Source organism: Eurypyga helias, unplaced genomic scaffold (assembly GCF_000690775.1).
Source record: "Eurypyga helias isolate BGI_N326 unplaced genomic scaffold, ASM69077v1 scaffold1850, whole genome shotgun sequence".
NCBI lineage: Eukaryota > Metazoa > Chordata > Aves > Eurypygiformes > Eurypygidae > Eurypyga > Eurypyga helias.
The window spans coordinates 70,486-87,224 of NW_010226067.1; the positions used below are offsets into that span (position 1 = coordinate 70,486).

At 37.5% G+C, this 16,739-nt stretch overlaps 1 protein-coding gene across 1 annotated transcript in view; it reads right to left on the bottom strand.

Annotated features, from left to right (window-relative positions):
- The window catches only part of SMCHD1 (structural maintenance of chromosomes flexible hinge domain containing 1), a 64,595-nt gene extending 50,663 nt beyond the window's left edge, over positions 1 to 13,932 (bottom strand). The window contains exons 1-15 of the mRNA XM_010151270.1: positions 13,755 to 13,932; positions 11,681 to 11,763; positions 11,427 to 11,557; positions 9,881 to 9,995; positions 9,606 to 9,725; positions 7,169 to 7,335; positions 5,859 to 5,952; positions 5,384 to 5,594; positions 4,423 to 4,540; positions 4,137 to 4,320; positions 3,063 to 3,260; positions 2,819 to 2,932; positions 2,335 to 2,441; positions 1,534 to 1,616; positions 1,266 to 1,379 (exon numbers count right to left, since the gene is read on the bottom strand). Of these exons, the coding sequence (XP_010149572.1) occupies positions 1,266 to 1,379; positions 1,534 to 1,616; positions 2,335 to 2,441; positions 2,819 to 2,932; positions 3,063 to 3,260; positions 4,137 to 4,320; positions 4,423 to 4,540; positions 5,384 to 5,594; positions 5,859 to 5,952; positions 7,169 to 7,335; positions 9,606 to 9,725; positions 9,881 to 9,995; positions 11,427 to 11,557; positions 11,681 to 11,763; positions 13,755 to 13,932 (2,017 nt within the window). The remainder of the gene's footprint in view (positions 1 to 1,265; positions 1,380 to 1,533; positions 1,617 to 2,334; positions 2,442 to 2,818; positions 2,933 to 3,062; positions 3,261 to 4,136; positions 4,321 to 4,422; positions 4,541 to 5,383; positions 5,595 to 5,858; positions 5,953 to 7,168; positions 7,336 to 9,605; positions 9,726 to 9,880; positions 9,996 to 11,426; positions 11,558 to 11,680; positions 11,764 to 13,754) is intronic.
- Positions 13,933 to 16,739: the final 2,807 nt, after the last annotated feature.

The window sequence follows — 16,739 nt, forward strand, 5'->3', positions numbered from 1 at the left end:
CTGTCACTTACAGGATTTATTCATGATTCCAGTAAAGAACAGTGGGATTATCCTAAACTGACTAAAGACAAAAATTTTAAGATAGGAAACAGTAAAAAATAAGTACAAATTTCCACCAACGAATCGAAGTGGTCAGGAGAGACAAAAGGTCTGAAGATAGATGTTTCAGTGATTGGAGGCAAAAGGCAAGCCTAGTTTTATTTCTCCTAGCAAGAACACCGACCGAACACAACAATCGAAACACCGTACCTCTTCCAAGTTTATACATTCTGAAGTCAGAACTGTCTACCTTAGTTAAGGTTGCAACACACTGATTTGTCCCCCAGGCTGTTGGCAAACACAGTCTAATCATCTGCATTATGTGAACATTTTCTTTTTTTCCAATTCCAATCTCTTTTATGCCCCAGCACATGACCTTGGCCAATGGACATGCAAAGCAGAGAGTCCCCATACAAGTGCCATTAAAATACCACGTGTAGTCTTATGACAGGTATACCAAACTGAAGCTAAGATACTTCCATTTGGCTTCCTTTGACATATATCACAACAGTAACGGCAGTGCTTCAGAAAGGTATTTTTACAACCATTAAAGGAATTGGATTTTCCTACTGTATATGGGAGGAAACAAGGCAAACAAGATTTCCAGTCTTTATAAATTTCAGATAAATTTGACATCTGCAGGATTGAAGTTTTCAGAAAATTTAGTGTTCTAATTCTGTGTTCAACACATAACTGAATAACTTCAGTTGCCTGGGAGAGAATGCAATTCTTCACAAATGCAGTATAAAAGTATCAAGTGAAGCACCCATAAAATGGAAACAACAAAACAGTAACTCACAGGAAACCTGATTTTTTTTAAATTCTGAAATGACTTTACATTAGATACTGAACAAGTCTGGTCCCTATTTTTATGCAGCTCAACGTGAATTGTTCTATGTTAATTACAGAAACATTACCCATGTTAAACATGTTCTTACGCATATTAAGTACACAACCTGGAACTGACAGGGTCTCCTTACATGTGACAGAGGTTGTAATCATAATTTAGGATTAAGACAAACATTTGGCATTGAAGCAATTACCATTTCATTAAATATGGCTTTGGAAAACTACATGCTCTGATAGGATATTGTCCTTAAAATTAAAAGCTATATCCATCTATCAAATTCTAATGTGTATTACACATATATAACACAAAGAAACATATTATCCATTATGCATTTTTAAAACAATAAAGACTCAGTTAAATATACCAAAATACTTACAATGTAAAATAACCTTGAGCTCAACAAGTAGTTTCTTTGAACCTCCGTGGCTTGTACCCGGAAGTTTTTGCATTGCTTCTCCTTTTTTATTCAAAATTTCTATTCTTAATGCTCCTATATTTAAAAGGAAAAATGATGGACTTTTAAAACATGCTGTATATTATAAATGATAGGAGATTTATGTATGCTTGGGGTTTTTTTCCCAAGAGTGTATAATATATTTTTAATTCACATTTTGCTTCTCAGTATTTGGAATAAAAAAGTATACCTATTGGTGTACCAGCAAATCTTGTTTCATCTGGTAATAATTCGTCTCCTTCAGGCCATGTTACTGATAATTTGTCAGGAAGCCTAGTGAAAAAGAAAAAAATTAACGTTTTTTCTGTGAGTTAATGTACTGGGTTTGCGTGGCAAGGTTTTGGTAGCTGTGGAGGCTACAGGGGTGGCTTTTGCAAGAAGTTGCGAGAAGGTTCCCCTGTGTCAGAAAGAGCCAATGCCAGATGGTTCCAAGATGGACCTTCCACTGTCCAAGGCCGAGGCCACCAGCATAATACCTCTGGGATAACATGTTTAAGGGAAAAAAACCCCTGCTTCCGAACAGCAGCCAGAAGAGAGGAGTATGTGAGACGAACAGCCCTGCAGACATGCAGGTCAGTGGAGAAGGAGGGGGAGGAGGTGCTCCAGCTGCCAGAGCAAAGGCTCCCCTGCAGCCTGCGGTGAGAGGGCAGGCTGTGCCCCTGCAGCCATGGAGGGTCATGGAGCAGCAGAGCCCCCCCTGCAGCCCAGGGAGGCCCACCCACTGGAGCAGGAGGATGCCCAAAGGAGGCTGTGACCCCAGGGGAAAACAAAAAACAAACAAAAAACTCAAACCAACAACCAAAAAAAACCCCTTGAACTATTTCTTCTTGGTTTAGAGTTCTAGCTGTGTTTTTTGTTTCTACTGAAACAGCTGACTGCTTTCCCATTTGGGAATAAAACTGAACTTGGTTTTGCTCCTGAAAAAATAACTCAAACTGTTTATTTTTCTTTTTATTTATCTGAAAATAAATAATTACAATTTAGAGCTTACCTTGCCATTTCATCCTCTATGTATTTTTTAACAGCCTTTTCAGACACTGTTCTGTCAAGTTTTGAGATTGGAACAGTTTTCGTTTCAGCATACAACGTCTGAGGTTCCTGAAAAAAATTGAGCGCAGTTAAAAAACAATCAGATTATAATACATCAGAGAAGAAAGACCTCTCTATCAAGAAACTAGACAAGTAGGCACAGATATAATGCAATATGCTAACAAATACTACCTGCCAACTGTGATACTCTATTTCATATGCAAATTTAAACAAATCAGACCATTGATAATGAATAAGGGGTTTAAAATATGTACATTAAAACTAGTATCACTAAGCAGTTTCATTATTTCTAGACTGACGAATCTCAAAAAAACCACCATAATTTGCAACATCTATTTAAGTCATTTAAATTATCTGACCCAGGGTTATGTTTAAAGATTCCATATGCATACTAGGTGTGTGAATCCTTTTTCTATTTGTCTTACCAAAGCAATCTGAACCTCTCCTCCAGTGGCAAATATATCTCCATCATGATCTCCATACAAAAAAAATTTCTGAATACTTCCATAGAATATTGGAAGAGTCTTAATAGTTTTCACCTGTAAAGAGAAGACTACAATTAATGTCAACACATAACTTCATCAAATGTGTAGGATTTGCCTTTTACAGGGATCAAATGCTCTAATACAAACCAAACAAAACTCCAACTTCAGTGAGCAACTAGCTTACCAGCTGTCCAGTTTTGTATGTTTTCCCATCCCACTCTATTGCAGCATACATTGTCCAAGGACTCTGCATTCTTTTGGATGGTAAATCAGTACGTGTAGTTATTCCTTTAAAGACAGTGAATTTTATCTGTTTGTCATATTTTTCATGACAGTCTTTGAGCCACAAAGCAAATTCTCTGTCAATTTTCATTCGCTGCTCCTATAAAGAGAATACGAAATACATATTATTAATGTATTACAAAATTTAAATCTGACAACTTCAGAAGAATGAACACTTTCAAGAGTATAGCAATACTGCACTCAAAAAAACCAAGATTCTTGAGCTTGAAAACACTACAAAATTTTAAGAAAGCTACACTTCAAGCCAGAGAAAGTGTTTCCCCTGCACCCATATTCCTCCATGAAGAGGCAAGAACTGGGCTTGTTCAGCCTGGGGAAGAGGAGGCTCCGAGGAGACCTCATTGCAGCTTTCCAGTACCTGAAGGGGCCTACAAGGGGGCTGGGAGAGGACTTTTTACAAGAGCCTGTAGTGACAGGACAAGGGGTAACGGGTTCAAATTGAAAACGGGGAGGTTTAGATTAGATAGCAGGAAGAAGTTCTTCACAGAGAGGGTGGTGAGGCACTGGCACAGGCTGCCCAGAGAAGCTGTGGATGCCCCATCCCTGGAAGTGTTCAAGGCCAGGCTGGATGTGGCTTTGAGCAACCTGGTCTAGTGGAAGGTGTCCCTGCCCATGGCTGGGGGGTTGGAACTTGATGATCTTTGAGGTCCCTTCCAACCCAAACCATTCTATGATTCTACGATTCTATGATATAACAGCTAGATAAAGTCGTCATTTAAGAAAGTAAAAGGAAAAAGACTAAATCTGAAAAAAATAAAGTTTAAAGAGTCAGCTTTACTACTCAAAACTGAGAGAAGTGCTTGCCATGAAGGCCTGCTGAAGTGAGAGAGGTTAAAGTTCTTCAGAAACCAGGCAATATTCAGTGACATAAACAAATGACCAGTGAATAAAGTTTCTCTATCACATGCATTAAACTTTTGCCAAGAAGAAATACTTAACAGAATAAAATGATCACCTGTCCATTGAAGATTCTTGTGAACAGAGTGTTCTTATCTTTCAGCTTCAGCTCCAGATCCATGAAAGTGAGTTTGTTCGTGCTGACCTGGAACTTGTCATTGGTAAATAACGCACCAGATATCCTGTTGTAGCATTCAATTGGTGCCAATCCTCTCTTCTTTGGAGGAGCGCACCAGTCAAAACTTAAAACGAAAGGAGAAAGACATTGAAAACCTATTTTATAACGAGAGGTTTACATTACACAAACAGACTGGTTTACACTGTAGAAACAGATTGCAACTTACTCTTCCACAGTCGTGTATGGTATTAATCTTCCATTCCAAAAACATTCAAAAATAGGCCTTTTACCTCTGGCACCCTTTTCTACTATAATGCAGTCGTCATCATCATCATCGCTTAATTCTTGATTAAAAAGAAGACAGTCTCCATCAATAAATTTCTTAAAAAACTAATATCAACTAATAGAACAGTCTAAATTAAGTATTATCTATACTTACTAAGTTAGGCAGAGTAGCAGTACACATGATATCAAGCTAGGTATACCCAGTATTAGGATTTATTTTTTAGGCTTAAGAAATACTAAGCAGAAAACCCAAGGAAATCTTTTTTTCAACAGGGATTGAATAATATACCAAATTTGCAAATTTCAAATTTGAATAAATATTATTTTTCCTTTTTCATTTCAACTGATGTTCTGATAAAAAAAATCTTGTCACAATTAAATTCAGTATTTGTTTTGTCAAAAAAACCCACCCCAAACCAAAACCCCAAAACAAAATCACCAAGACAAATTATTTTAAAACCCTAGCATCTGAAAACTCATCAAGACTGGATAAAACAAATTTAAAATTAAGAACTTGGACTACATGTTGTCCTCTGCGGTATTCTGATGTTAGAAACTCCTGAATCAAACTGCTGGCATTTCATTACTTTCTCAGAGCAAAGATCTAACAGTCAGAAAGTGGAAATGTTTCAATCAGACAGCATTACATAGAAGTTTATTGTTTGAAATCACATGGTGTTATGTCAAAGATCAGGTTTACATGAGCAAGTTACTGCAACAGCCAATTTGTTCACAGGATTTGCTCATCCAAAAGTATGTGAACATTCCAGTTCTGCCACAACATAAATTAGGTAGTAATTTATACTGCAATTTAAATTATTCTCTTTTCTATTTAATTACAACATTTAGAGTAGTAGGACTGTCTATAATAGGACTGATAAGAAGCGAAACATTTCACTCACTTGATGGAAAACTTGGATCATCAGGGTATGTTTCTTTATCATAGAGGAAGGGATGGTATCGGATGATGCCTTCCACTATACCTTCTCCTTCAACATGTGCCTTAAACTCAAAACTATCTGCTGCAGTATTTATATACAATGTCTGCATGTCATCTTTGATCTCCCTAAGATTGACAATCTTTGGTACTTTTCCTTTTTCGAACATTGAAATCTGCAAAAAAAATAAAACAATTTGATTTTCCTTAGACCAAAAAACCTACAGTAATGAGCATTCAGGATATTTATGTCTTAACTGTCAGTAAAATGAATTAGTTTCTACGCTGCAATGATAAATAGTATTGGGTTTTAAAAATTAAATTACATACACACCTTAAAATGATGTTGTAGTTCAAAACACATGATTAAAGAGAAACAGGCACAGTATGAAATAAATTGCCATCAAAGAAGTGCTACTAATAAGTAGAAAATCTTTTACCTGAATGTCAATGTTGTTAAAAGGGCTTATGTCTTTTGTTATCGCATTAGTTTCATTTCCTTTTGGTCCATGGATATAATAGTGATAGATATGTCTGAAATTTATTTTACATGAAAAATAAGCCTCAGAAAGTGAAATAAAAAATTGCATATTATAATTTTCAAAAATTTAAATAAACTTTTTCTATTAAAATATAACTATATTTGTTATATTTCAGTAACAATATTATTTTAATACATTATTACAAATAAACTCATTGACAACGTACATATCTGGTACATAAGATTTACTAAAGGAAGCAAGTGACTCCTCTTCACTGCTTTCAACTCTCATCTCCTTCAGAAATAATCATATTAGGGTCAAATTTTTGATAAAATAATTAAGAACATTACGAGTTGGAAAAAAATACTTAGTGAAAAAAATTATGATTGTTACATGGCTACATGAGAAAGCTGAGGAACTTAATCCCAATTACTTCAACTTTTCAGCAAGCTAGCTAATTCTTCCAACTTCTAAGACTGAGTCCTTAAACCTCAGGATGGTGGTTTGTTGTTAGTGTAAAAAATGAGATTATACAAGTCAACAGGCCTGGAGGCAGGAAGGAAGTTAAATGCACCTGCAAGTATTTATAATCACTTTGCTTCCAACATCCGCTGCACTAAACCAAGTTCTATGGTTTGCCAGATTTCAAAATTGGGCCATGGCTTCATAGTTCAGTTTACATTCACAAATCCATCATCTTAACAGATAAGTTCAGAAGGTTCACAGCTACCACATGCTTCCACACCTCCAAACTCTGCACGCCTGCTCATGACTACTATAGTACTGAATGGACAGTACCATACATCAGCCCCCCTCTAAAATAGGGATAAAGCGTAGTTTTTTAAATAAAAAAATACTACCAAAAAAAAAAAAAACCAACACCAAAAACTCCCACAAAACTAGATATCAAGGTTAGGAGCACAGCTGTGAGAACAGTAACTTATCAAGTTATTAATAATTAGGTATTTAATTATTACATTAATAGCATAACTACTTAATTGAATAGGTTATCAATAATTTGATTGGGAAATTATGTACTGATTAGCAAGCTACACTGAAACTGATGTCAGTAAACATCTTTCTTTGGATGGGGGCCCCCAGTCAGTTGTGCTAGTTTCTGTGAAATCAGTTAGCTAGGAAGTCTAATTGTGGCATCAACAAAACAGGTATCAACAGCCTTAACAGGAATAAAGCCAATGACCGATTACAAAAAGGAAGTAATTCATAATTATCTGACTTAGTAGTCCACTTTTAAATCATGAACTTACGCCAGCTGCCTTGTCCAAAGATGAAAGTAGTTTTTCAAGTACTGCATATGATCTGGTTGTACACCTGTAATGATAACTGCTGTGAAACTCTCTTTATCCCTTTCTTCTAATATTAGGTTATGAAGAAATCTTTCATCATCACTTGTGATGTGATTAGAGTCAGATGGCTACAAAAAGAGTAAAATAATAAAAGCAGGAAGATAAAGTTAATTTCTAAACCCCTATCAGCTTTGAAAATTAAAGAACAAATGATGCTAGGTATCACAAACAACTAATTCTTAAAATAAAAGATTCCAAATTAAAGTCAACAAAAGGAGAATCTGACATCCCTGATCCAGTTCATTTTCAACATAACATTTCAAGTGTTCAGTCTAGAAAACCCTTTAATCATGTTTAATGCAGCACTGTGTGACATCTATGTTCTTTCTCATCCATCAAACGGGACTATTATGTGTACAAGACATAGGCTGTCTTTAAGAAAATCAAGAAAAAAAAAAGGTGCTTTTAAATGGATAGGCTGCTTTCTGTAACAGAAAGTGAAGTGGAAGAAGCATGCTTCTGCTGTGAAATAGAAAGGGTGAATTTTTTTTCAGTTCCAGATGAAATATCAAATAGTCTCACAGAAAAAGTTCCCAACTCCAGAAAGTCCTGATTGTTTTTCCCGGATGGATGCACTTACTGTTATGATAGGAGGTTTCCTATCATAAACAGAAACACAGCAGTTGATGTCATGCTTCATGTTGGGCCAGTGGATAATCCTTTACATTTGGTGCATCCAGGAAATAAGCTAATTTTAATACAAAGACTAAGATCTTTATAGCAATTGCAAAAAATTCGTACAACTGAGAAGGTAGGCTTTTCTATGCTGTAGTAAATGTAGCTTCATGCCTTGTTTTGCAGTAAAGCCAGCAAAAAGGAAACACATGACTAAGTCATGAAAGGATAGATCTATCTGTGAAAAGTTTCTTCCTGATATCGAATCTAAACCTCCCCGCTTTCAATTTAAACCCATTACCCCTTGTTCTATCACTACAGGCCCTTGTAAAAAGTCCCCCCCAGCTTCCTTGTAGGCCCCTTCAGGTACTGGAAGGGGCTATAAGGGCTCCCCGGAGCCTTCTCTTCTCCAGGCTGGACAAGCCCAACTCTCTCAGCCTGTCCCCATAGCAGAGGTGCTCCAGCCCTCTGAGCATCTTCATGGCCTCCTCTGGACTCGCTCCAAGTGGTCAATATCCTTCTGATGTTGAGGGCTCCACAGCTGGATGCAGCACTCCAGGTGGGGTCCCACAAGAGCAGAGCAGAGGGGGAGAAGCCCCTCCCTCAACCTGCTGGCCACACTTCTCCTGATACAGCCCAGGATACGGTTGGCTTTCTGGGCTGTGAGTGCACGTTACTGGCTCACATTAAGCTACTCATCAACCAACACTCTCATGTCCTACTCAGGGCTGCTCTCAATCCTTTTTCTGTCCAGCCTATATTTGAGCTAATATCAAATGAAGAGGGAAAGCATTTGTGCTCTCTACAAAATACAGATTTTGTCTGCCTTTATTTTCAGTTTCCATCTCTGTGACTCTACCTCCTCATCTCTATTGCACAGATTACAAAAACAACGTGTACATTTCTGACGATTTATTCCTTGTCACGAATCAGTGACTCAAGATTGGCATGATAAAAAACTTATTTACCTCCTGTTCCTGTCTTACCCACACAAAAGGCCAAGAACATTGATATAATTCACAAGATAATGGCTATTACCAAGATCTGATCAGCTCATCAGACACAGCACCCAGTTAGGCTCCCATCTGCACCCTTAGCTATACCTTTACCTTTATCTCCTTGCTCAAAAATGTCTAAAGAACAGTTCTTTTCAGTTTTTCTCCTTATCTTAGCTTTTTACTTAAGCTACTCCTCTCCATGAAGACCATCAGGACAGTTCATTTTAGTTTTCAGCAAAATAGTTACTTTCTTTTACAAAATTAGTAAAGATTTGTGAAACCACTGGGTTTTGTTGATCTGGCTGGACTTCTCCCATATGCACATTAGTTCTTCTACATAAGCAGTTTGTTTCTGTAATTTATTCCTTACTACTTCAAAGAACAGACATTTTTCTTGGTGTTTCAGACCCAAAAAAAAAAAAAAGCTGTTCTTAGAAAGGTTTTGTTACACCTTTTTCTTAACCTGGTATGTCAAACTATACAGTATTTCTGTCCTTTAAGGTAAACTGAAAAGAGAAAAAAGAATCACATACAAATAAAGTGTTATGCTATAGTTGTCTTCAAGGTTCCCATTACTTCCTTTTATACTCCAGGGTGCAAATGATTCAGTAAGATAAAGATATCCCCAGATAAGTTTTACAAGAATATTACACAGTGAAATCCTGTTAAGATTGAAAGAAAAGCAGGCTTTCAATTACGGAAAAGAAAGTGTTAAGGCTGTTTACCTTTCTGTTTCTAATGTATCCGCTATATATTGCTTCTTTGTTTTTCTCCTTTTTTTCAAAATCCTCTTTAGAAAGGACAAGCTCATGAACATCCTGAGAATCTGCAGGTTTGCTTATCATCTGATTTTATTAAAGAAACAGTATTTAAAATTAAAATAAGATTTTAAATGAACATAATAAAATAGTTTAATGCTGCGATTAATCACCTTGCTGTGATTAAAAGATAGTAGCAATCATGTAAAAATGTTATAAAATAAAGACTGATATTTACTTACTCTGGCAGACTGTCCAACGAAGAACACTGCTTGTTTGCCTCCAACTCCAAAATAGGAAATATCACTGTTTAAACTACGAGGCACTGGTAAAGGACGTACATATCCTGAATGATCACTGAGAATAAAAGTGCCTTTAATAAATTTTCTCAAGACAAAAGTAATTAAAAAACCCACTTCTGATGTAAACAGCTTGTATTAAATTCTTCCTGCAGTCAGTTTGTTCAAAAATCCTCCACTTTACACCTTCTATAATTGCAACATGTAAGTGCCTAAAATGATTGATGTATTCTTTTTAAAAGGATGACAGAGTAACTCTTTTCCTAAGTCATCTTATAAGGCATGTCTGTCCCTTCTAGCAAGCCAAATCTCAGTCAGTCATACAAGCTCAACTTTTACATCTGAATAACTCTTTTGCTGTTACTATATAGGTACAATTTTTTTACAATGAATTTCAGGTGAAAGAGAGGAAGATATCTGGCAGTGACAATCTGGTAGAAAAAGAAATGGTTACTCTGAACACTCTTCTCCATTGCTAACCCTGCAACAGGGACATGGTCAACAGGTCTGTGCAATAGGTACTGGGTAACTGCAATTATAAGGAGTTTTTATGGTAGATGATAAAAGGCAAAACCCTCAATGCTCTTCCTTCGACCATGGCAAGATACTAACTGTGAAGCTGCTGCAAATGAAAACGGCTTACAAAGGAAGCCTGATCTTTCTGACATCCTTTTACAGAAATACTTTCGAGCCAAAATGGGAAATAATGCCAATAATGCCACAGTCTTGGAGAGACTACTTATGCCATCAGTAATTACATTCCACATCTTCTAAATCAGTTTTGATGGATGAACAGTCTTACCCAGTTTAAGCTAATAGGAGGACAAACATCTCTTTTTAAATTGTAACAGTCCGAAATGAAAACAAGGTGTGGATGGTATCTTGGTATAATTTACAGCTACATACTCACTGAATGTGGTCAACCTACAGTTTAAACCAGTAGTTTAAAAATACCGTACATTTCTACTGTTACTAAATTCACGTACAGCGATTTCAAAAAGCAGTCAATTTATTTACAAATGACTAGGTGAGGCAGAGTCAATTTTTATGCATTCATCTCCAGTTGTTTGATAGATATTAGTCGTTATATTTGGAGATGCTTCCAAAGCAAAAAAACCTGTCTGGCTGTGCAGGTGGATGACCTCCTGAGAACAGATTCAGAACTGTAAAATGCATTCATATACGTAGAAAAACCCATCATAAACCTCCAATTTCTTCTTTAAGTGCAAAACTTTTATTTTGCCTAGCCTCCTTCAAAAATGACACACATCTTCAGGTATGATTTTGCATTATACTGTACATGATTAAGGAAAAAAAAAAAAAGAAAACCTAACCAAACCTCTGTATCCACTATTCCAGTAGCATAACAGACATTGAATGCATTGCTTAATGCATTACTGAAAGGTTTCCAGGTAACAGATGAACGCACTGTTAAAAACCCTCTGCAGAACACAGAATGCAGTTGTAAAAATTATTAAAACTTTCTAACCTCTCGAAGTCACCTTGTCTTGTAAACTTTGACAATCTATACACAGCCCAGTTGTTAAGCTGTTTAGAAGTCATTCCTCTTCCATTATCGATCACAGCAACAGCTGGTTTTCCTTGGGCATCATCAAATAACTGGGGGGAGGAGGAGAAAAAAAAAGAAAAAAAAAAGAGAAACAAGGAGCACCAGGAAATTAAAAAAAAAAAAAAGGATAATGCAAAATACGCCTGAAAAAAAGAAGACTATTTCTCTCTTACCAATTTTATCTGTATGCTCCGAATACCAGTATTTTGGGATGTAGCTGACAGAGAATTGTCAATCAACTCAGCAAGGGCAAATGCTAAAAAAATTGAAGAAAAATAACCCTATTAAAATCCTGTTCTCAAAAGACAGCACTCAGAAAACAGACACACACTCATAGTAGTTTCTCCTGAGCAATGACGGTAACACATTCCTCAAACACAGACAACAGCTAAGCACTGTCAGAACAGTCACAATTATACAACATCTTGATTTAAAACCAAAACCCAACAACTTTTGTACATACACTTTATTATTTGTTTCATCACTGAACCTCTCATATCTCTGTTGATAGTAAGGACACAATTACTGGACATACCTGGGAACAGTGATGAACTAACAGGCTCCTTACTGCAAGACAAACTTTTCTGTGATTTGGAATAAATCTGTATAATTCATATGAAAGTGCAAAGTATGTAAAAAACCTGACTTTGACTTGTTAAAATATTGAGGGAAGAATGAACTCATAGAAAAAAAATGAATGGAAATGTTGCACAATTTCCGAAACAGAAAGTTACTGGTTTATAAAAAGAACACAATGAAAATTGTAAAAACGGTTTAAGAACTCAGTGAATGGTAAATACAACGATTTTAAATTTTAATTTTGATTTACGGCATCACAAATTCTGATTAATTTGTTCCTATTGATCAGACCTAGCAAACAGACATTTTTGTTCAGTCTCTCTGATAAGGAAGCTTTATTCCCTACAATTTGCAAAGTTCTTCAGAATTCTACAGTGCAAATTACACTGGCCATACACTTCAAATCAAAAGAAATGCCCTTGAGGATTCGTATCCTACAGCAACACTAAAGCATTTGGCATTTCTCCTCGCGTTGTTTTCAAAATATGAAAACAGTTCTCACTTTATTTGCAGCTTTGTTCATGGCTAACAACAGGAGTTGAGCATCAGCTATGTGTTCCATAATCACCATTCCATATCAAAGAACAACAGTCCTTCATCAACACATGAAACTGGTTAGGCACGACCTTAGAGATGTTTTAAATAAGGAGCATCAGCTGCAGTACACTTACACATGCTCAAAATTGCTATTTGCTCTCATAATAAGTTCTAGTACATAATAAACAAAAGTAGACAGTTTAACACAGCTGTTTTGCAAATTTGAATTACTGGTGTGCTGCAGAATTTCACAAATGACTTCGCTAGTGTCTCAAAAAGTGAGAATTAGTAGCACATCGGAAGAAATATACCAGTAATGTCATTGAAGAAGTGGATCCAAAAGTTATTCTGCTGCACTCTCTTTAGGATTGAAGAGTTATGACCACAACAAGTATCAGAACTTTTGGACCATTTTAAAGGCTTTTGTGGTAGCAATATTAACACATGCAGTACACTCAGAGCAGGAATCTTCCATTTCCTTGTGACACCTATCGCTGAGTACAGACATGATCAAGAACTGACTTTCCAGAACTGACTTAAATGTATATATAAAGTTTCTCACAAACACCTGAAGCTTGTTCACTCTTTTTTAGAGAGAATGATCATTTAAAGCAACCTAGCAAGCTGCTTTAGCAGTAACAAGACAGAAGAAAATGTAGGAAAATGTTTACTTTGCCTTTTGTAGCAGTAAAGTTTGCTTTACTAATAAGAAAATCAATGGACTTGAAGATTACATCAATCAGTGGACAACAAGGTAAGATCCCATATTCAAATCACCTCTCTGACTCATGAATAAATATACTGCTCTTGCTTGCCCACTCTTCCAGCCTGCCCAGGTCTGTTCGTAAGATGGCTCTCCCTTCTCATGTGTCCACCTCACCATACAGTTGAGCATCATCAGTGACACTGACAAAATCACAACACAGAAGTATCACATTCTACTGCTTTTGTTCTTATTTCTCTTGCAGTCTCCATCATATAAGGAAAAACACAGCTTTTAAAAACAATTGAACCCAAGATGAGAGCAGAAGAAGAAACAATACAAAACATTTGAAAAAAAAAAATCTGACAGGTAAAAGTAGCAGGGAAGTCAAGCAGAACTTTTGTATGGGACCTCATCGAAGGCCTTACAGAAGCTAAGATAAAGGACATCAGTTGCTCTTCTCTTATCCACCAAAGTCACTCCACCATAGAAGGCTACTGGATTAGCCAGGCATGATTTGCCCTTGGTGAAGCTATGTTGTCTGTCTCCAGACACCTCCCTGTTATCCGTATGCTTTGACATAGCTTCCAGGAAGATCTGTTGCATGACCTTACTGGGCACTGAGGTGAGGCTCAGTGGTCCATAGTTCCCAGAGTCGTCCTTTTTAAAAAGGGATGTGATGTTTCCTTTTTACCAGCCACTGGGGACTATGCCTGATTGCCAGAACAGCTTAATGATTACATCTGCCAGTTGTCTCTAGATGCCGGATGCATCTCATCGAGACCCATGGACTTGTACATTCAGGTTCCTCAGATGATCTTGAACCTGATTTTCTCCTATGATGAGTGGGACTTCATTCCCACAGTCCCTGCCTTTAGATTCAGGGACTCGAGAGATGTGGGAAGAACAACTGCCAATGAAAAAGGATGCATAAAAATGGTTTAGTACTACTTCACTATTCTCCATGTCAGTTGTCATTAGACAACTTTCATTTGGGGGAAAAAAAAGGGGGGGGAGGGGGAGAGTGTGAGTGTAGAATTTCTGCTGTCTTCCAGTTCTAACATACCCATAGAAACCTTTATTATTCTTCTTCACACCCACTGACAAATTTAGCTCCAGCTGTGCTTTTGCTTTCCTGATACCATTCCTACATTCCCAGGAAACCCCAGTCACCCAGGAATCTTGCAAGTGATCATGGACTGGCCAGAAGGCAAAGACTTTAGAATGTCACCAGAGGAGGAGGTGACACAGGCTGAAGAGGCCCCACTGTATAATAAACTTCCAGAAAATGAGAAGAAATATGCTCTGTTCCCTGATGGGTCCTGTCAGGGACCTGTCAAATCTGAATCCACATTTCATCTACAACCATTATCCATAACATTCTAACATCTGTGTAATTCTAAAATTAAATGTTAATATTGAGGATAGAAAAAGAAATAATAGTTTCAGAAAAAAGCATTTATTTTAGCCAGATACCAGTTAGCTAGATGTATTGCTCCTTCACAGAGTTTAAAATGTTCACTATTTTAACTATAAATATGATGTGTAAAATTATGACAAAATATTGCTACCCACCTATTGCTTCTCATAAGAAGAATGTGCAGGGTTTGGTTGGGATAGAGTTAATTTTCCTCAGAGTAGCTACTATGAAGCTATGTTTTGGTTGTGCTGAGAAAAATATTGATAACATACTAATATTTTCAGTTGATGCTAAGGAATGTTTATACCAACTGAAGGATTTTTTTAGTTTCTCGTATTGCACCAGTGTTCCCAGCTTCTTCTCTACAAAGACAGCTGACCCCAACTGACCAAAGGGGGTCATTTTATGACCATTCATAAAATGTCATGCTCAGTATATAAACTGGGGGTTGGGCCGGGAGGTCAGTCTCTCTCGGCTGGTCTCTCCCTTGCTGGGGCTTGCTCCGGCATGATCTCTCTCTCAGGCTCTCCAGCTCTGGCTCTCACTACTTAGGAACTTGCTGGGCATTGTTTGGTGGTGGGTGGTGAGCAATTGTATCATCGTTTTTTCCCATTATTTTCATTATTAGTAGTAGTATTTTTTTAATTACATATTGTTAGTATTAATATTAGTATTAATGGTATTGTTAGCATTACTGGTTTTCTTAGTATGATTTGTTTATTTTCAAATATTGAATGGTTTTTATCTCAACCTATGAGTTTTCCTTGTCTTTTCCTCCGATTCTCCTCCACTGCTGGGGAAGGAAAAGGTGAACAAGTGGCTGTGTGGTACTTAGTCGCTGTCTGGGATTAAACCACACCACCAGGCAATATCCCTACATCACTCCCAGGACATGTGGCCCCTGCTTCTGCATTCTATGCATTTCCCTCTTGTGTTTTAGTTTAACCAGGAGGTCCTTAGCCACGCTAGTCTCCTGCCTTCCTTGTCTGATTTCTCACACGTGGGAATCAATATTTTTTGTGCTCTAAGAAAAGTGACTTTAAACAGCTGCCAACCCTCTTCTACTCCTTTATCCCCGAGGGCTTTTTCCCCCGGGTGTCCCATCCACCACTGCCTTAAACAACTGAAAGTTTGCTTTCCTAAGGTTGAGAGTCCTGACTATACTTTCACCCAGCCTATATCCTTCGAGATCATGAATTCCACCAGGGCATGATCACTACAGCCCAGGCTACTACCAATCTTGACTTTTCCAGTAAGTTCCTTTGTTCTGGTGAGCAACAGGTCCACTAATGCATCTCCTCTGGTTAGGCTTTCCATCAGGTAGATTAGGGAAGTTCTCATCCACCCTGGTGCTTGTGAGTACACTAGCGTCACGGCTTTGCACCCCAACCTCAGTTTGTTAGTTTAAAGTGTGATTCACAAAGTCAGTCAACACGCCAGCAATGCCTTATGCTACCTCCCAGCACACAGAGTAGGGTGAATAGGTGAAAAACATGATAACTAGTTCAACATAAACAAAAACACAAGACACTTCATGTCACACACAGTTAAACTGGGGACTCAATACCACAAAATATTGTGAATGCTAAAGACGTTATGTGGTTCAGAAAGTGACTGGACAAGCTCATGGAAAAGCGCAGTCCGTAGACATGAACTCAAAAGTCCCCGAATCATTTTCGTTGCACCTCTGCATGGCCTTTCTGTTCTAGTATTCTTCAGGTATACGATACTGGCTGCTGCTAGGAACAAAGCACAGATCTAGACCGAATGCTTTGTGTGGTCTAATACAGCAATTCCTGTACACAGAGACACACAGATCACTGACAAAACTATCAGTGCACTTTGAGCACAGTGCCCCCAAACCTGAACCAAAACAGTGTCTTGGGGGGGGGGGAGCAGGGCAGGGAACAAATGAAGTGCAGAAAGAGGGAGAGGGCAAAAGGAGACTGGTGCTTAAAAATACAGATGCTAGATTGTGCTGGATTCAGCCAGG